This window comes from Vulpes lagopus, chromosome 3, assembly GCF_018345385.1.
Source record: "Vulpes lagopus strain Blue_001 chromosome 3, ASM1834538v1, whole genome shotgun sequence".
In the NCBI taxonomy this organism is placed as follows: domain Eukaryota; kingdom Metazoa; phylum Chordata; class Mammalia; order Carnivora; family Canidae; genus Vulpes; species Vulpes lagopus.
The window spans coordinates 84340452-84361493 of NC_054826.1; the positions used below are offsets into that span (position 1 = coordinate 84340452).

At 44.1% G+C, this 21042-nt stretch overlaps 1 protein-coding gene across 3 annotated transcripts in view; it reads right to left on the bottom strand.

Annotated features, from left to right (window-relative positions):
- B3GALNT2 (beta-1,3-N-acetylgalactosaminyltransferase 2) overlaps positions 1-5963 on the bottom strand; it is a 58348-nt gene extending 52385 nt beyond the window's left edge. For 2 of the 3 annotated variants that reach the window (XM_041750421.1, XM_041750420.1), the window contains exon 1: positions 5609-5963. In XM_041750421.1, coding sequence (XP_041606355.1) covers positions 5609-5720 — 112 coding nt within the window. In that variant the 5' untranslated portion in view covers positions 5721-5963. The remainder of the gene's footprint in view (positions 1-5608) is intronic. The other variant, XM_041750419.1, reaches the window with a different exon arrangement.
- Between the last annotated feature and the right edge of the window lie 15079 nt (positions 5964-21042).

Below are 21042 nucleotides of genomic sequence, written 5' to 3' on the forward strand. Positions count from 1 at the left end.
AATCTTAGCCAGACTCATCAAAAAAATCATTCACCATGATCAAGTAAGATTTACTCCAGGGTTGCAAGAGTGGTTCAGTATTTGCAAATCAATCAACATGACTGAAAAGATACATGCATTCCTATGTTTGTTGCAGTATTATTTACAGTAGCCAAGATATGGAAGTAGCCCATGTGTCCATCAACAGATAAATGGATAAACATGTGATATATACACAATGGAATATCACAACCATAAAAAAGAATGAGATCTTATCATCTGCAACAGCATAGAGGGACCAAGAGAGAATGATGCCAAATGAAATAAGTCCGAGAAAGACAAATACAGTATCATCTTACTTTTACATAGAATCTAAACCAAACAGAACACCGAACTCAAAGAACAGACAGGTGGTTTGCAAAGATGAGGGGTGGCATGTGAAGGGAGTCAAAAGATTCTATCTATGTAAAAGTAAGATCATACTGTATTTGTCTTTCAGGGAAATGTGGAGAATTACTTCAAGGAAATGGCTCCTCTCCTCCATTACTGCTGGAGTGGAATTTAGTAGTTTTCTGTGGGACAATTTGCCAATATACATGAAATACCTCAAACTGTGTAACTTTTTTTTTTAGTTAATTTTTATTGGTGTTCAATTTACCAACATACAGAAAAACAGCCAGTGCTCATCCCGTCAAGTGTCCACCTCAGTGCCCGTCACCCATTCCCCTCCAACACCCGCCCTCCTCCCCTTCCACCACCCCTAGTTCATTTCCCCGAGTTAGGAGTCTTTATGTTCTGTCTCCCTTCCTGATATTTCCCAACATTTCTTTTCCCTTCCTTTATATTCCCTTTCACTATTATTCATATTCCCCAAATGAATGAGAACATACACTGTTTGTCCTTCTCCGATTGACTTATTTCACTCAGCATAATACCCTCCAGTTCCATCCACGTTGAAGCAAATGGTGGGTATTTGTCGTTTCTAATTGCTGAGGAATATTCCATTGTATACATAAACCACATCTTCTTTATCCATTCATCTTTCGATGGACACGTAACTTCTTTTTTTAAAGTAGGTGCCATGCCCAGCATGGAACCTAACATGGGGCTTGAACTCATGACCCAGAGATCAAGACCTGAGCGGAGATCAAGGGTTGGCTGCTTAACCGACTAAGCCACCGAGACGCACCAGAACTGCAGAACCTTTATCTAGCAATTCCACGTCTAAGAACTTATTCTAGAGAAATAAACAGTGATGTACTAAAACATCTCTATTCATCACAGTGTCACTTATTAATAGCGGAAAACTGCAAAATCTATAAATGCAGAAATAAGGGATTAAATTATGGTTTATCTATATGCTAGAATATTAAGCAGCCATTAAAATGATGTTGTAGAATTACATTATATTGTAATTCACCATATTAAGACCAGCAGACTATAAGAACTATGTACATACTGCGTGGTTCCATTTATATAAAGTACAAACAGGCAAATCTCTACCACTTAAGATCAGGATAGTGGTTACCACTCCTGGCAGTGACAGAAGAGAATATGAAGGGAGCTTCTGGGGTGCTGGATTAGTTGAGTGTATTCAGTTTGTGAAAATATACCAAGCTACACAATTACATGCCCTTTTCTGAATATATATTATACATCAACACAGTTTTTTTAAAACATTTATTTATTCATGAGAGACAGAGAGGCAGAGACATAGGCAAAGGGAGAAGCAGATTCCTCACAGGGAGCCCGATGGGGGATTTGATCCCAGAGCCCTGGGATCACACCCTGAGCCAAAGACAGATGCTCAACTGCTGAGCCACCCAGGCATCCCCATCAATACAGTTTTTAAAAAATACTAAGTAAGTTCCCTCAAACAGGCACTTTATGTGCATTCAAAAACCATAATATTGATTTTTCCTGTTTTTAAAAATAATTTCACATTTTTCTACAAAGATTTTATTAGATAAAAATTTAAATTATAAGGTCATCACAGAATGTGAATAGATGATCTGTAGGTGACAAATTCATAGTTAGTTTTATTCTTCTGGTTCATTTTTTCAAATTATTAAGCACCTCCTATGTTCACTGTTCTAAATGGTAGATATACAGTAATAAACAAAAAACAAATCTTCATGTCAGGAATAATTAAAACCCCACACAAGCTCCCTGAGAACAATGGCATCCTCTTCTCAAATACGTATTATATCCTGAGGGTCTGGCAACTTGCTAAGCTCTATACTTAGAGTGGACATCCAAAATTTTTTCAAGACCCAGGGAAGCTGACTTCAAAACTGTTCAAAATAGACCCAAGGATTCTTAAAAACCAGGCCAAAAATTCCATTCTCACATGCATACTCTCTAATGGCATCAATCACAGATAAGCAGAAATCTTGGAAATGAGGGAAATATACAAATTCATCACAGATCCACTGATAAGGACAATCATCCCATGTACTACTAGCATGCTCTCACCAATCTCAAAAACCTTCCCAAACACCTCACTAGCCTATGCACCAGCCACCACTATCCTACTCCTCCTCTCAAAAATTCAAGGAGTGTTTACTATGAATCAGGCACTTTTCTGAGTGTTGAATTAACTGAATCTTCACAACAACCCTAAGAGAGCATCATTTTATAAATAAGGAAACTGAAGCATAGAGACAAGATTAACATATAGGGATAATTTTGCATGAAGGGCCCTAGGCAAAATCGCAAAGGAAGCTCCATTTGTCTTTGGCCTTCTCCTTGCTCCATGTTTGTTTCAATTTGACAAGTTATAAGGACCTCAGAGCAAGGATTCTGCATCTAGTTCGATACCTAGGACTCTAAGCATTTACTGAATATCGGATATGTTTCATCCCTTTCTCTTTGGTTTCTTTTTCTCCAATATCCTAGAATGACAGGACTTCTTTGGTCTCATCATTTTGCTAAATTCACTGTTACATAATTCCTAAGGCATTACCCAAAATGAGTATAATATACTAACTATATCCTCTATCTATATTCTCCAGTCCAATGTCCGTCTCCACTCTCCTCATCCACCCCTAGGTGTGCTGGATTTCACAAGAGATCTGCTTCCCCTTCACCAGTTGCTCTCCTGGACCATATTTGGCTGTTTCAAGTGAGCCACTACTTAGAGAAGTATCAGGTGCTGATAGGACTCCCATGCGTCATTCAGGTCCCTGCTCATCAGCACCTCTTTAGAGGGGCCTCCTCTGAACCTCTCTATTTAGAACAGCAGCACACCATTTTCAATCCTCTTACACTACTTTTTGTCATCCCACCTATCACTGTCCCCTTTGATATTTAATAATTATTTTCTCTCTTGACTTCCTTTCTAAATTGTAAACTGCAGGTGCTTGGGTGGCTCAGTTGAGTAAGCATCTGCCTTTGGCTCAGGTCATGATTCCAGGGTCCTGGGATTGAGTCCTGTGTCCAGCTTCTTGCTCAGAAGGGAGCCTGCTTCTCCCTCTGTCCCTCCCCCTGCTCTCTCTCTCTCTCTCTCTCTCTCTTAAATGAATAAACAAAATCTTTAAAACAATAAACTGCAAACTGCATGACAGCAGGGACTTGATCTGGATTACTGCTGTAATTCCATACCTATAGCAGAAGTGGGCAGAGTAGACTCTCAAAGATTTGCTGAATTCATTACAAGTCAGAGGGTCATTCTTAATATTAAGGAAGGTAAATTTCCCTTAAAAAAAAAAAAACTGCTACCACTTAATGAGCCTGGAGACAAAGAAACAGAGAAGAGAACAAACACAAATCTTAAAACATTAATTCAAGAGAAGAATATTCAACCAAATCTCTGGTTTTCTCTCCCACTTTAGGCTGAAGGTATAAGGGTAGAAATGTAAAAGCGCCCAAATGTTTTAGTTTGGACATTGTGGTAACACAATGGGAAAAGGAGCTGCAGGAAATTTTAGCGATCAATATGCTTCTGCTGTTTTTAGTTTTGAAAAGTGAGTCTGTTAGGTTTCATTTAGATTAAAATACCTCATTTATCATCCAACCAGATGCACGTATCCATCTGAAGTCAATTTAAGTAACAGAGTACTGATTTCTTCACCCATAGCTGGATCCTCTCCGTGGCCTACTTCCCAGTCCCCTTAATCTAGCTCAGGCCAACCTGAGGGCAGATACGGGCATTGTCTAAACACTATGAGGACAGGAAAAACTTCACTGAAACTAAGAAATTGCCTATTCAGTTTTAAGCTTCAAGGCAAAGAGGTTTTGCTTGTTTATGGAACCCTAAAAGACTATTAAGGTCATAAATATCCTAAGAATGCTCTGCAAGTAAATTCTAGCAGCACTCACTCACACAAAAGGCAAGAAAGCTGTGAAACACAAACCTAACAGATGTTACAAAGCATTTTATATCTATGGCACTATTTCCTCGGCTCAGTTTACAAAAACCTAAAAAAAGCCTCAAATCCTAACCTGTTAACAGGTTAAATGCTCTGTAACCACTGTCTGTTTTTTTTTTTTTTTCATTAAGTAATTTAAACACTTTAAATTCTATTCAGGTCACACAAATAGCCTGTTCAAAGAGCTTGTGGTTTGTCTAATAGGAAAAGATTCTAAGACATTGTTACCAGTATAAAGGACCCCCATTGCAACAATGAGATTGCTTTGAGAACTGCCCAATTAGTGTCTATGCTTCCCACAGACTCATCTCAGAATCACAAATATTGCAGTCTAATTTTTAAAACTTTTGGTTAAGAAAACAGCTGTTCTGGGGAGTAGTAGCTGGGAAAAAAACTCCCTGAGTAGTTGGAGCACAAAATAACTATTACCTCATTTCAAAAACAGCCTTCTAGGTTTCTTTATATGTCCTAGGGCAACCATTAAAAAAGAAGACAAGAAAGAAGGGGGAACTCCATTAACAACAACAACAACAACAACAACAAAAATGCACCAGGCACCTACTACGGACAAAGCATTCCATCCGTCAGGCCGGGGAATGAACAGGAACAAAGATCTCTTTCCCACGAGAGGGTACGTTTTCGAACAAGTGGATATGATCGTTAGGAGAATTTCGTGTTTTCACGTCTACTTCACTAACCGGCTTCGCAAGCCACACTCCAGGAACACGTCCACCCGAGGCCATGCCCTCCCTACTTCGTGTCCCGATTTGTTTGACCGACTTACATCACGGTTTCCAAAGAAAACAAAATGCAGTAAATTCTCACGGCAAAGTGATCCTCAAACGCAACACCCGCCTTCGCAAGCACGCTCGGGCATGGCCCAGGCCGTGGAGCGAGCAAGGCCGACGCCTGGGGAGGGAGCGGCCGGCGGCAGGGCAGGGCAGGGCCGGGCGCGCAAGGTCTTGCTCCCGGGGCCGGCGGGCGGGCGGGCGCCTCGCACCGGGCCCGGGGACAGACGGCTCGCGGGGCGGGCAGGGAAGCGCGAGGTGAGAAGCGGCGCCGACGCCAAGCGAGAAGAGCGCCCTCGAGGCTGCCCGGTTTGCCGCCCCGAGGATGAAAAGGGCCGTTTGTCTCGCCTGCGGCGGGTCGCATTCGGCCCGCTGCCCGCTCCGGGACTCGGCGGAGTAAGCCGCCCGGGGGCTCGGCCGCGGCCTCCCTCCCCTCACGGCCTCCTGGCCCGCGCGGCCCCAGGACCTCACCTGCGGGGCCGGCCCCGGAGGCGCGGGCGGGCGGCGGGGAGCGCAGCCGCAGCCAGAGGTGCAGCGCGGCCCCGAGCACACACGGGCACAGCAACACCAGCCAGTTTCGCATTGGCCGCCCCCGCCGGCTCCACCTCGCGCCCCCGCCACGCGCCGGGCTCTCCCGCGTCCCGGCGGAGAGGGAGGGGACCCGCGGAGAGCAAGGCCGTGGGGCGAGGGCCGACGCACGCGCGACCCCTCTGGGCACGCCGGCCCTCGCTCCCGCCGCCGTCCGGACTCCTCGCGGTTCTCGGCCCCGCGCCTCAGGCTCCTCCAACCGCGGGCGGCGGCGCCTCAGCCGGCCAGACCCCGCCCCCTCCGCTTGGCCTTCCCCCGGCCCCACCCCCTGCCCCCTCGCCCCGCCCCCTGCCCCCTCGCCCCGCCCCCTCCTCTCGCGTCCCCTCCCGCGCCCGCAGGCCCGCCGGGAGCTGAAGTCCTGTTCTGGGCCTACGCAGGGAGCGCACCCCGGTGGTCCCGAGGCGCGAAAACCACATTTCCCATGATCGCATGCACTTGCTTTGCGTCACTCGGCGGTCGCGGAGGGGAAGCGCGAAGCCCCACTTGGAGCATGCGCGTCCCTTCCTGACGCCTACGTCCTCCCGAGAGCCGAGGGGAGGCGGGGCGGGGCGTCGAGTGGTCGGTGGCCAGCACAACTGCGGGGGGGAAACCGCCGAGGCGAAGGTTGCCCGCGGCCTCGGATTTAAAGGAGACCTGAGTGACGCCTGTTTTAAGTCGCGCAGAGCTCGGTTGTGCGAACGCCCGCCTTCTCTAGCAGGCGGGACCCTGCTGAGGCCTCCTTGGCCGGAAGAGCGGGCCGAGGCCATGGGAGGCGCGTGTCTTCCGCGGTGAATCACCCCGCGAGCATGAGTGCGGGTGCGCTGCGTACGCGGCTCCAGCCCGGCGGCGTCCCCTGGGAGCTCAGGACACGGCTCACCAGGGGTCTCACCAGAGGTCGAGCTGGGCGGTACGAGCCATGGTCCAGGCGAGGGTAAAATTGCACCTGCCCCGGATCCAGACTGGGGAGAGCAAGACGACACCTCTTCTAACACGGAGCCGTGACAGTCCAAGACGCGGGCTGCGAGCGGCCCGTGGGAAGGATCTGAGCACCCCAGCTCGAGACCAGGGCCTGCCTGCTGCAGCCGGGCCCCAGGACCAGAGCCGGGTCGAGGCCGAGGTCAAGGCTGCCCCCGCTAAGAAGGAGGAGGGAGGGATGAAAACAAACGCCTGGCGCATGATGGTGTTTCGTTTTTCTTTTTTCTTTTCTTTCTTTTTTTTAATTTGCACAAGTTGTGGCAACAGAAAGTAACCATATTGTGGAGTAAAGTCTTGGTTGAAGGCCACAGAAAATCTATTTCAAAGAAACTTAAGGGAAAAAATTGAATTTATTCAAGTAACTGAACGATGCAGGAGGAGATATCTCAGGCACTGTCAGTACCATAGTCTCACTGAGTGACAATTTAATCTCACCAAAACAACTATTAAAATTACTTTTTTTTTTTTTTTAAATAAACTCCATGCCCAACTTGGGGCTTGAACTCATGACGTGGAGACTGAGTTGCATACTCTACCAACTGAGCCAGCCAGGCACCCCTGAAGTTACTTCTTATCTGAATGTTTTATAATGCTGCCGGTACTCTAACTTTATTTTTTTTTTAAGATTTTATTTATTTATTCATGAGAGACAGAGAGAGGCAGACATAGGCAGAGGGAGAAGCAGGCTCCATGCAGGAAGCCTGATGCGGGACTCGATCCCAGAACTCCAGGATCACGCCCTGGGCCAAAGGCAGGTGCTCAACCGCTGAGCCACCCAGGCGCCCCTCTATTTAACTTTAAAATCTGTTTACTAGTTGTAAAAAAGCTGTAAGCCTAAGGTGTTCATACTATACACTTGTACTTAAAATAATAAAAACAATTTAATTACCAAGTAAGGTCAGAAATGATTTTTTTTTTCCCTTTAAAGGGATTTGTAGTTACTGATTGCTACTTAACAAGTTATTCCAAAACTTTTAAAAAATATTTTTTTATTCATGAGGGACAGAGAGAGACACAGAGAGGCAGAGACCTAGGCAGAGGGAGAAGCAGGCTCCCTGCATGAAGCCAGATGTGGGACTTGATCCCAGGACTCTGGGATCACGACCTGAGCTGAAGGCAGATGTTCAACCACTGAGCCACCCAGGCGTCCCCAAAACATTTTTTTAAGATTGTACTTATTTTTTTGCAAGAGAGAGTGAGAGCACACAAGTGGGAGGGGGCTGGAACAGAGGGAGAGGGAGAAGCAGAGTCCCTGCTGAGCAAGTAGCCCAAAGTAGAGCTAGATCCCAGAAGATCATGATCTGAGCCAAAGGCAGATGCTCAACTGACTGAGCCACCCAGGTGCCCCTTACTCTAAAACTTTTAAAACAACAATATTTATTATCTTTCACAATTTCTGTGGGTCAGGAATTTGGGAGGTAAGTTCTGGTTCAGGGTCTCCCATAAAGTTGCAAGGCAGATGTCAGCTGGGGCTGTGCTCATCTGAAGGCTTGACTGGTGCTGGGGAATCAGCTTCCTAGTGGCTCACTCCTGTGGCTGGCAAGTTGGTTCTGCCTTTTGGCCTAAATTCCTCTTTAAATGGGTTTCTCTCACAAGATGCTTTGATGTCCCAATACCATAGTGGCTTCCTTCCCCAAGAGCTGTAGATCCAAGAAACCAGTGCAGATGGCTGTGATGCCTTTTATGATGAAGCCTTGCATGACACACATTGTTCCTTCCAATCACCACTTTCATTCTACCGAAAGAAGTTGGTAAAGAAGTCGACCGCCGAGTGACGCATTACACAGAATGAATAGAACACTGGCCCCAATTCACTGTAGAAGGGAGGGATCACACAAAGGTGTGAGTACCAGGAACTGAGGATCATTGTGGGTCATGATATAGGCTGGCTACCACAATATGTTTCTAAACAGTTTGGGGAGTCTAGGGGCCCCTACATATTTGCTATGGCCCCTGAATACCCCCAAGACAAGAAAGAACAATATTTTCTTGTGGGAAACAGAATTAGTGGGCTGTGATCATTGTGGTTCTTGGGCAAATGTCACCAAGATCTGTGTGCTCCCTTTCCAGAATGTCATTTAGATATAGCAAAAAGGAAGGAGGATGTGTAATGTGTACAAATTTCTTGTTTGAAATTCTTTGTTTAGGAACTATGCCAATCGGGATCCCTGGGTGGCGCAGCGGTTTGGCGCCTGCCTTTGGCCCGGGGCGCGATCCTGGAGACCCGGGATCGAATCCCACGTCGGGCTCCCGGTGCATGGAGCCTGCTTCTCCCTCTACCTATGTCTCTGCTTCTCTCTCTCTCACTGTGTGCCTATCATAAATAAATAAAATTTAAAAAAAAATTTAAAAAAAAGGAACTATGCCAATCTTCTCTCTACATTTTAATGAAGGAAATTGTGAAAGTAATAATTGGTTGTTACTAAAGGTATCATATTTTTCATCTTTAAGAAGGATAGTAAAAGGGGCACACTCATTCACATAAGATGTACTGCTGGTGGTAATCCCCAACTTCTGGGATGGTAAGTGGCCAGGCCAGGTGTGGAGCATGTGGTTGAGGCCACTCCAGTGCTGGGCATAGCCCCGTGGATTGCCTTCTTGTGCCTGACCGGCAGATGCTCTGCCTCTGGGCACCCATGGGTGGGCTGCACAGGGACCCTGGGCAGCAAATTTACAAAAAGAAAGGTAGAAAAAGGCCTCTGTTGATGTCCTAAAGCATTCATTTTGTGGTTCACAAATTATACTGAGATAACTCAAAAAAAGAAATAATCTCTATTTTAGGCAGATCTATTTATTCAACAAATCCTTAATTGAGCATCTATTATGTGCCAGGCACTTTGGTCATAGGTACTTGGGATAAATTGATGAACAGAACAGAGATCCCTGTCCTGGAGTGGTGGGGGTGGGGCAGACTGTAGACTATAGCAAGTAGAGAAATTCATTTTAAAAGCATGTAGATGATGGTAAATGTGACAAAAAATACTAAAAACAGAGCAGGATGGGGGACTTGGGAATACAGGAGTGAAATGGGGCTACTGCAGTATTAAATAGTATTTATATAACTGTTCAAAGTTATAATGAGAACTGAAAGGGGGAATAAACAAAACCATCCTAATGTTTGACATTAGCTAATTAAGATGTCGTTCCTTCCAATCACCAAAATGCTTTAACCTATAGGGGGATCTTCAGTGGTGTTCTGACAAGCCTATAACAGACAGAGCTTTGAATAACTTTATAGTTCTGCAGATCTCACCACAGTGGGAGCTGCTCTGTCACTTGTTGATAGGAGCAGTGACCTTCCATTTACTTGTCATCTATTACCCTCTAATAAACTCAAGACTAAGAGGGGTAAAGATTGTAAGAGAGACAATGTGTGTAATGGAAACAATAAAAATTAAAAAAAAAAAACCCAGAGATGATGTGAACAGCCTGTGTAGTCAAAAGGTACTCATAGTTTAAGATGTGAACAAGTTAACAGAGAATTAGGATGAGGAATAGGCAAACCAGGATGGTTGATCACCATAGTTGCAATTCAGTGTAATATGAAAAAGGAATCACATGTTGTGGCCACATAGAGCAGGAGGTACCTGACCAACCCCAGAAGAGGTTCTCCCTTGAAAACACAGCGCTGGGGCTTAAAATCAAAGAGGCCAGTTAAGAAGGCCAGAGGGTAATAGAGGCATTTAAGAGCACCTTAGGTGGGTCACCTGGCTGGCTCAGTCACTGGTGCATGTGACTCTTGATCTTGGGATTGTGAGTTTGAGCCCCACACTGCTGCTGGATGTAGAGCCTACTTAAAAAAAAAAAAAAAAAAAAAAAGCACCTTAGACAAAAATAAATAAATAAATAATAAATAAATAAATAAATAAAATAATAATAAAAACAACTAACCAGGGGCACCTAGGTGGAGCTGTTGGTTGAGAGATTGACTCTTAGTCTTGGCTTAGGTCATGATCTCAGGGTTGTGGGATCAAGCCCTGATTTGGGCTCAACACTCATTGGGGAGTCTGTTTGGGACTGTCTCTCCCTCTCTCTCTGCCCCATCCCCCTCTCAAATAAATAAATAAATCTTTAAAAGACAAACAAACAAACAAACAAAAACCCAAATAACCCCTAGATAGTGATGACATTGCAATTAGGGAAATGCAAACAATTTGGCATGACCGTAAAGTTAGGACTGGAGAATGGTGAGCAGTGGCCAGAAAACAGAGGCCAGGTCATCCTCACATGCTATGCTAAGGAATTTGGATTTTATCTGGAAGGCTCTGGAGAAGAATTTTTTTTTCTGACTACAAAAGTAATACATGATTATAAAAAGGAATTTGGAAGCTACAGAAAAATATAAAAAACATACTGTTTTTTTTTTGGCATTTTGTTTATTTTTTTATTTTAATTTTTAAAAAGATTTATTTATTTATTTGAGGAGGGGAGGGGAGGAGCAGAGGCAAAGAATATTAAGCAAACTCCCTGCCAAGCACAGAGTCCTGATGCGAGGCTCAATCTCATGACCCTGAGTTCATGACCTGAGCTGAAACCAAGAGTCATATGCTTTAACCAACTGAGCCACCTAGGCTCATTTTCATTAAAAAAAAAATTGCAAGCATACTGTAAATATAAAGTCATAGCCATTTATTTCACCTAACAAATAAGCATTACACATTTAAATAATAGTCTTAGGAAATATAACTTTGAATATTGTATTCACTTGTAAGGCACAAGTGAATTACCTGGTTCCCTATTATTGGACCTATGGGTTGTTTCCATTTTCCCAATATAATCAATAATATTAGCACTTCTGTGCATAAAACTTTATCCATGTTTAGATGACTTCCATTTTATTTATTTTTATTTTTAGTATATTTTTTATTGGAGTTTGATTTGCCAGCATGTAGCATAATACTCAATGCTCATCCCATCAAATGCCCCCCTCAGTGCCCATCACCCAGTCCCCCCATCCCCACTCCCACCTCCCTTTCCACAACCCCTTGTTCGTTTCCCAGAGTTAGGAGTCTCTCATGTTCTGTCATCCTCACTGATTTTCTCATTTTCTCTCTTTTCCCCCTTATTCCCCTTCCCTATTTTTAATATTCCCCAAATGAATGAGACCATATAATGTTTGTCCTTCTCCGGTTGACTTATTTCACTCAGCATAATACCCTCCAGTTCCGTCCACGTCGAAGCAAATGGTGGGTATTTGTCGTTTCTAATGGCTGAGTAATATTCCATTGTATACATAGACCACTTCTTCTTTATCCATTCATCTGTCGATGGACACCGAGGCTCCTTCCACAGTTTGGCTATTGTGGGCATTGCTGCTAGAAACATCGGGGTGCAGGTGTCCTGCTGCTTCACTGCATCTGAATCTTTGGGGTAAATCCCCAACAGTGCAATAGCTGGGTCATAGGGCAGGTCTATTTTTAACTTTTTGAGGAACCTCCACACAGTTTTCCAGAGTGGCTGCACCAGTTCACATTCCCACCAACAGTGCAGGAGGGTTCCCCTTTCTCCGCATCCTCTCCAACATCTGTGGTTTCCTCTCAGGTTAATTTTCACTATCCTCACTGGTGTGAGGTGGTATCTCATTGTGGTTTTGATTTGTATTTCCCTGACGGCAAGTGATACGGAGCATTTTCTCATGTGCTTATTGGCCATGTGTATGTCTTCTTTGGTGAAATTTCTGTTCACGTCTTTTGCCCATTTCATGATTGGATTGTTTGTTTCTTTGCTGTTGAGTTTAATAAGTTCTTTATATATCTTGGATACTAGCCCTTTATTTATTTTTTTAAAGATTTTTTTTATTTATTCATGACAGACACAGAAAGAGAGAGAGAGGCAGAGACACAGGCAGAGGGAGAAGCAGGGTACATGAAGGCAGCGGGACGTGAATCTCGATTCTGGGTTTCCAGGATCACACCCTGGGCTGAAGATGGCGCCAAACCGCTGAGGCCCCCCCCCCCCCCCCCCCCCCCCCGGGCTGCCCGGATACTAGCCCTTTATCTGATATATCATTTGCAAATAGCTTCTCACATTCTGTAGGCTTTTAGTTTTATTGACTGTTTCTTTTGCTGTGCAGAAGCTTTTTATCTTGATTAACTCTCAATAGTTCATTTTTGCTTTTGTTTCCTTTGCCTTCATAGATGTATCTTGCAAGAAGTTGCTGTGGCCAAGTTCAAAAAGCCTGTTGCCTATATTCTCCTCTAGGATTTTGATGGATTCTTGTCTCACATTTAGATCTTCCATCCATTTTGAGTGTATCTGTGTGTATGGTGTAAAAGATGGTCTAGATTCATTCTTCTGCATGTGGCTGTCCAATTTACCCAGCACCATTTATTGAAGAGACTGTCCTTTTTCCAGTGGATAGTCTTTCCTGCTTTGTCGAATATTAGTTGACCATAGAGTTAAGAGCCCATTTCTGGGTTCTCTATTCTGTTCCATTGCTCTATGTGTCTGTTTTTGTGCCAGTACCACACTGTCTTGATGATCACAGCTTTGTAGTACAACTTAAAATCCAACATTGTGATGTGCCCGGCTCTCACTTTCTTTTTCAATATTCCTCTAGCTATTGGGGGTCTTTTCTGATTCCACACAAATCTTAAGATACTTTGTTCCAACTCTGTGAGGAAAGTCCATGGTATTTTGATAGGGATTGCATTGAATGTGTAAAGTGCCCTGGGTAGCATTGACATTTTCACAATATTAATTCTTCCAATCCATGAACATGGAATATTTTTCCATCTCTGTGTTTTCCTCAATGTCTTTCAGAAGTGTTCTGTAGTTTTAGGGTATAGATCCTTTACCTCTTTGGTTAGGTTTATTCCTAGGTATCTTATGCTTTTGGGTGCAATTGTAAATGGGATTAACTCCTTAATTTCTCTTTCTTCAGTCTTACTGTTAGTGTATAGAAATGCCACTGATTTCTGGACATTGATTTTGTATCCTGCCACACTGCCAAATTGCTGTACGAGTTCTAGCAATCTTGGGGTGGAGTCTTTTGGGTTTTCTATGTATAGTATCATGTCATCTGCAAAGAGGGAGAGTTTGACTTCTTCTTTGCCAATTTGAATGCCTTTAATATCTTTTTGTTGTCTGATTGCTGAGGCGAGGACTTCCAGTACTATGTTGAATAGCAGTGGTGAGAGTGGACATCCCTGTCGTGTTCCTGATCTTAGTGGAAAGGCTCCCAGTGCTTCCCCACTGAGAATGATATTTGCTGTGGGCTTTTCGTAGATGGCTTTTAAGATGTTGAGGAATGTTCCCTCTATACCTACACTCTGAAGAGTTTTGATCAGGAATGGATGCTGTATTTTGTCAAATGCTTTCTCGGCATCGATTGAGAGGATCATATGGTTCTTGTTTTTTCTCTTGTTTATATGATCTACCACGTTGATTGCTTTATGACTGTTGAACCAACCTTGCATCCTGGGGATAAATCCCACTTGGTCATGGTGAATAATCTTATTAATGTACTGTTGTATCCTATTGGCTAGTATCTTGTTGAGAATTTTTGCATCTGTGTTCATCAGGGATATTGGTCTGTAATTCTCCTTATTGGTGGGGTCTTTGTCTGGTTTTGGAATTAAGGTGATGCTGGCCTCATAGAAATGAGTTTGGAAGTTTTCCATCCCTTTCCATCTTTCAGAACAGCTTTAGTAGAAAAGGTATTGTTTCTTCCTTAAATGTTTGATAGAATTCCCCTGAGAAACCATCTGGCCCTGGACTTTTGTGTCTTGGGAGGTTTTTGATGACTGCTTCAATTTCCTCCTGGTTATTGGCCTGTTCAGGTTTTCTATTTCTTCCTATTCCAGTTTTAGTAGTTTGTGGTTTTCCAGAAATGCGTCCATTTCTTCTAGATTGCCTAATTTATTAGTGTATGGATGCTCATAATATATTTTGAAAATCGTTTGTATTTCCTTGGTATTTGTTGTGATCTCTCCTTTTTCATTCGTGATTTTATTAGAGTTTTTCTCTTTTGTTTTTAATAAGGATGGCTAATGGTTTATCTATCTTATTAATTCTTTCAAAGAAGCAACTCCTGGTTTTGTTGATCTGTTCCACAGTTCTTCTGGTCTCTATTTCATTGAGTTCTGCTTGGATCTTTATTAACTCTCTTCTTCTGCTGGGTGTAGGTTTTATTCGCTGTTTTTTCTTCAGTTCCTTTAGGTGCAAGGTTAGCTTGTGTATTTGAGTTTTTTCCAATTTTTTGAGGGATGCTTGTATTGCGATGTATTTCCCTCTCAGGACTGCTTTTGCTGTATCCCAAAGATTTTGAATGGTTGTATCTTCATTCTCATTAGTTTCCATCAATCTTTTTAATTCTTCCCTAATTTCCTGGTTGACCCTTTCATCTTTTAGCAGGATGGTCTTTAACCTCCATGTGCTTGAATTTCCTCCAAATTTCTTCTTTTGATTGCATTCAAGTTTCAAAGTATTATGGTCTGAAAATATGCAGAGGACAATCCCAATCTTTTGGTATCAGTTAAGACCTGATTTGTGACCAAGTATGTGGTCTATTCTGGAGAAAGTTCCATGTGCACTTGAGAAGAATGTGTATTCAGTTGTGTTTGGATGTAAAGTTCTGTAAATATCTGTGAAATCCACCTGGTCTAGTGTGTCATTTCAAGCTCTTGCTTCTTTGGAGATGTTGTGCTTAGAATATCTGTCATTTGCAGAAAGCGCTGTGTTGAAGTCTCCCAGTGTAAGTGTATTATTATCTAAGTATATCTTTACTTTAGTTATTAATTGATTGATATACTTGGTGGCTCCCACATTCGGGGCATAAATATTCATGATTGTTAGGTCCTTTTGTTGGATAGATCCTTTATGTATGATATAGTGTCCCACTTCATCTCTTACTAGTCTTTGGGATAAACTTTATCTGATATGAGGGTTGCTACCCCTGCTTTCTTTTGAGGACCATTTGAATGGTAAATGGTTCTCCAACCTTTCATTTTCAGGCTGTAGGTGTCCTTAGGTCTAAAATGAGTCTCTTATAGACAGCAAATAGATGGGTCTTAATATTTTGATGGGGTCATTAAGCCCATTCATGTTCAGAGATACTATTAAAAGATATGAATTTAGTGTCATCATGATACCTATTCAGTCCCTGTTTTTGTGGATTGTTTCCTTGGATTTCCTCTTTCTTTTACGGAGTCCCCCTTAATATTTCTGGTAGAGCTAGTTTGGTGTTCACATATTCTTTTTTTTTTTTTATGATAGGCACACAGTGAGAGAGAGAGAGAGAGGCAGAGACATAGGCAGAGGGAGAAGCAGGCTCCATGCACCGGGAGCCTGACGTGGGATTCGATCCCGAGTCTCCAGGATCGCCCCCTGGGCCAAAGGCGGGCGCCAAACCGCTGCGCCACCCAGGGATCCCGTGTTCACATATTCTTATAGTTTCTGCCTATCTTGGAAGCTCTTTATCTTTCCTTCTATTCTGAATGAGAGTTTTGCTGGATAATGTATTCTTGGCTGCATGTTCCTCTCATTTAGGACCCTGAATATATCCTGCCAGCCCTTTCTGGCCTGCCAGGTCTCCGTGGAGAGGTCTGCTGTTAACCTAATACTTCTCCCCATAAAGGTTAGGGATCTCTTGTCTCTTGCTGCTTTAAGGATCCTCTCTTTATCTTTGGAATTTGCAAGTTTCACTATTAAATGTCAGGTGTTGAGCAGTCTTTATTGATTTTAGGGGGGGATCTCTCTATCCCCTGGATCTGAATGCCTGTTTCCCTCCCCAAGTTAGGGAAGTTCTCAGCTATGATTTGTTCGAATACACTTTCTGGTGCTCTGTCATATTTGGTCCCCTTTGGAACCCCAATTAAATGTAGATTTTTCCTTCTGAGTCTGTCATTTATTTCCCTTAACCTTTCCTCATGGTCTTTTAATTGTTTTTCTCTTTTTTTCCTCAGCTTCCTTCCTTGCCATCAACTTGTCTTCTTTGTCACTCACTCATTCTTCAACCTCATTAACCCTCGTTGTTAGGACCTCCAGTTTGGATTGCATCTCATATAATTGATTTTTAATTTTGGCCTGATTAGAATTAAATTCTACAGTCACAAAGTCTCTTGAATCCTTTATGCTTTTTTTCCAGAGCCACCAGTAGCTTTATAATTCTTCTTCTGAACTGGATTTCTGACATCAAATTGTAATCCAAATTCCGTAACTCTGTAGCAGAGAGTACTGTTTCTGATTCTTTCTTTTGTGGTGAGTTCTTCTTTCTAGTCATTTTGCTCAGTGTAGAGTGGTGAAAAAGGAGTTGTACTGGAAAAATGAAGGAAAAAAAAGAAAAAACAAAAACAAAACCAAGGAGGGATATCCTTTGGTTCTATATACTGTAAATCCCTCAACATCCCCTGGAGCTTTCCAGTGCTGCTCGGCCAAGAACTTGCTCTTCCCCTGTCCTTGCAGCTGGTCTTCTGGGGGAGGGGCCTGCTGGGCTGATTCTCAGGTGCCTGCACCTGGGGGCACTGCCCCGCCCCATGCCAGGTGCACGGCTCAGTGGGAGCTGTTTACTCCATGAGGCCCCTGCCCCCTGGCGGCCCTGCTCCGTCCCAGGCACAGGGTGACACCAGGAGGGACACCACCGCTGGCAGCAGCCAGCTCCCCAGCCCTGGAGTCAGCTCCCGCAGGAACCCCCGCAGCTCCCAGTCCACGCGGGCCTGGATGCTCCCGGGTTTGTGGGGTGCTGAGCTGCACAGCTGGGGGCCGCCTAGCGGCAGGCGCGTCCTCGCTGTCCTGGGCCCTCCCGCCTCGGCCTGTCCAGGGGGAGCGCAGGGTCCTGGGCTGTGTCCCCCGTGCCCTGGGCTCCGGGGCCTGCGCTGCTGGGATCGCGCTCCCGGGCCGCGCAGCCCCCTCCGCGGAGCCGCCTCCGAGCTGCTCCCGGGCCGCCGGGCGCTCCAGCCCTGTACCGCTCGGCCGGGTGTGCGCGCTCTCCCCAGGGCGCCCCTCCTCTGTTGGTGACCCCGGGAGCCTGGGGCCCCCACTACCCCTCCTGCGGTCCCGCCGGTTTCCCTGCTGAGTGCCTTTCTGTCCGGGAGAATCCGGTGCGGATTTTTAAAGTTCCTGCTTCTCCGGGGCTGGGCTCTCCTGTCGGGGGGCTCTCGCCCCGCCTTAGCCCGGCTCCCGGGGGCCCTCCCCACCTGATTCTTTTTATTTTTTATTTTTTTCCTGTCTTCCTACTTGTTAGAAATGCAAACTCTTCTCTTTGTAGCTTTCCAGCTGTTCTCTCTTTAAATCTCAGTTCGAATTAATAGGTTTTCAGGATGGTTTGGAAGTTATCTAGGTAAGTTGGTGGGGACAGGTGACTTGGGGACCCTACTCCTCCACCATCTTGCCCCCCCACTTCCTTTTTAAATATTATTTTAAGACTCTTTTTTCATACTGGCATTGTGCCAACGTGTATGTTTGCCTTTAACAGGTAAGTTTCTATCCATCCCACCTAATCTAGCATTGTTAAAATTTTTACACATATTAGTATTTGGTTTTGAGCCATATTTTTGCATTAATCTGTCTTTATATCAGCACTGTGATATTTTAATGATTGTAGTTTTATAATATAATCCAGAGGGCAATTCTCTCCCCCAATACCCTTATTTTTTTCACAGATATATAATTTCTGATGAAATTTATAATCACTTTTCATAGTTACTGCCCTTCTCCCTGAACATTATGTTTAATTACAAAACAAATGCATGCTTATCATAATAAATGCAAGTAATTACAAATGTAAACAAGAGAATATTAGAATCCTTCTTAGGCCCACCCAATCATTCTGTCCTACAAAAATGTTGTGTGTTGAGTGTTGACTGCTAATGACTACTTGCATTGCTTTCTGGGAATTGCTCTTAGCTGAAGGGTACTACTGCCTTGCCCAATGGTCCCCTAGGGACACCTGCAAGCAATGATTAGTTAAATAGGGGTAAAAAGATTTGGGATAACTCTGAGGAGCCATCCCATGGCCTCTGTCATAGCTGTGTCACAGTTCAACTTCATCTTCTGTCTGATTCTGCTTCCCTGGCTCCCTTATAATTGTCCCCAGGAGCAGTCCTCAATAAAACTCCTGTGTACAAGGTGACCTCCAGAGTCTATTTCCCTGGAAAACTAACCTGAGACAGTGATTCTGTTAAGATTTAAACAAGACCATGCCATTTCTCAACCTGAAAGAGCCACCTGTGATGGCGCACCAGTTCATTAACAGGGAAACCAAAGTCCTTAGCCTACAGGCCCTGTGTAATCTAAGGTCCTGTACCTTATACCTCTCACCTCATCTCCTATCACCCTCCCCCTCATTTGCTTTGTTCTAGAGCCATACTGGTCTCTTTGCCACCCCTCGGATATGACAGGTACACACCTGCCCCAGGATCTTTGACTGTTTGACCAAACAGAATAGTCTGGAGCTATTCCTCCAGATAGCTTCATGACTCATTCCTCCTCCTTCAAGTCACCTAAAGTGTTACTTCCTCCATGAAGTCTTCCCTGTTCATTCCATTGAAAACTCAATCTCCATCCCACCAGTCTTCATTACTCTGTTCTATGACACTTCTTACTCTCTAACATACTGTTCAGTTTGCTTATTTATTTTGTCTATGGTTTATTGTCTTATTGTCCATATAGAGCAGGAAGATTTCCTCCTCCTTTTTGTTCACTGATATATCCCAGAACCTGAAGCAGTGACTGGCACTACATTTTTTTTTAAAGATTGGTTTTATTTATTTATTTATTTATTTATTTCAGGGGAGGGGAGAGAGAGAATCTCAAGCAGATATCTGACTGAGTACAGAGGCTCGCACTCAGGTCCCTGAGATCATAACCTGAGCTGAAATTAAGAGTTGGATGCTTAACCAACTGAACCACCCAGGCTCCCCATGATCCATACACTATTTGAATGAATGAATGAATGAATGAATGAATGATTTTGGGAATCTTATCAAGGTGACTGTAGTAGGATTCACAGGGTGTGCCTACCCAGGGAGAGTGTGCAGAACAAAGACAAACAGAGACATGAGTATTTAGGTGTGAGCAGAAGAAAAGGAAATTACAAAGGACATTGAGAAGAAGCTGAAACACAAGAGAAAAAGAGATTGTGTCACAGAAGACAAGAAGTGAGATGGGGAGGGAGAACACCTGTGTTCAGGGTTGTCAAGATATGAAGCCAGGTAAAGTCTTGTGGAATGAATGTCTTCCCCTTAAATTCATCTAATCCCACATGTGGTAGATTTTCAGGTAGGGCCTTTGAGTTGGAATTAGATCCTGAGAGTGGAGTCCTCATGGTAGGATTAGTGTCCTCATAAGAAGAGGCCAGGGAGCTAGTCACTCTCTTTTACTGTCTTTGGCAACAAGAAGTTGGCTGTCTACACCCTGGGAGAGGACTCACTAGAACCCAACTGCGCTGGCACCCTGATCTCAGACTGTGAGAAATACATTTCTGTTGTTTATAGCCACCCAGTCTCTGGTACTTGTTACAGTAGCCCAAACTGACCAAGACAAAGAAAAGCATTTATTCATTTGGTGGTTGGAAGCTAACTAGTAGTTTGAAGGGGTAGTTAGGGCTACTGTGAGGTGAGGAAAAGAAGGGTAGGGTACTGTGGAAGGAAGGGTACTGTGAGGTGAGGGAAGAATATGGCACAATGAAATGCAGATGGTGTATGGATCACTTTTTCAAGAAGCGTGGTTGTAAAGATAGGAAAGAGAAAGATTGGAGCTGGAAGGAGGTCAGACAGAAGGAGTGAGTGTGTGCATTCAGGTAGGAGAGATGAGAGTAATTTGGGTATTGTAAATGATGCATGGAAAGAACCAGTAATAACCGTATAATTAATTATCCAAATCAGAGTTTTGAGGAAAAATAGGGGACAGGACAAATGCTATGTTGGATGAATGATGCCATGATGACAGGAACTTTCCGTAAATCAGGGCTTATGGTCAACCTATCCAAAGCTCCAGTTCTTCATGCAAGTCATTCCTGTGCACTTAGAAAGCTATTACATTTTCTAACTGTAGGTGGCAGCAAAAAGCTGGGCTCTTTTTGACTTTATTTTTTTTATTGGAGGTGGGGGATGGCAACTAAATATTGGTAAAAGTTAGTCGTGGGTTGTATGTTCAAAATAGATTTTGGGCTGCCTGGGTGCCTCAACGGTTTAGTGCCGCCTTCAGCCCAGGGTGTGGTCCTGGAGACCCACGTTGGGCTCTCTGCTTGGAGCCTGCTTATCCCTCTGCCTGTGTTTGTGCCTCTCTCTCTCTCTCTGTCTCTCATGAATAAATAAATAAAATCTTTTTTAAACCCCCCCCAAAAAGGGGATCCCTGGGTGGCGCAGCGGTTTGGTGCCTGCCTTTGGCCCAGGGCGCGATCCTGGAGACCCGGGATCGAATCC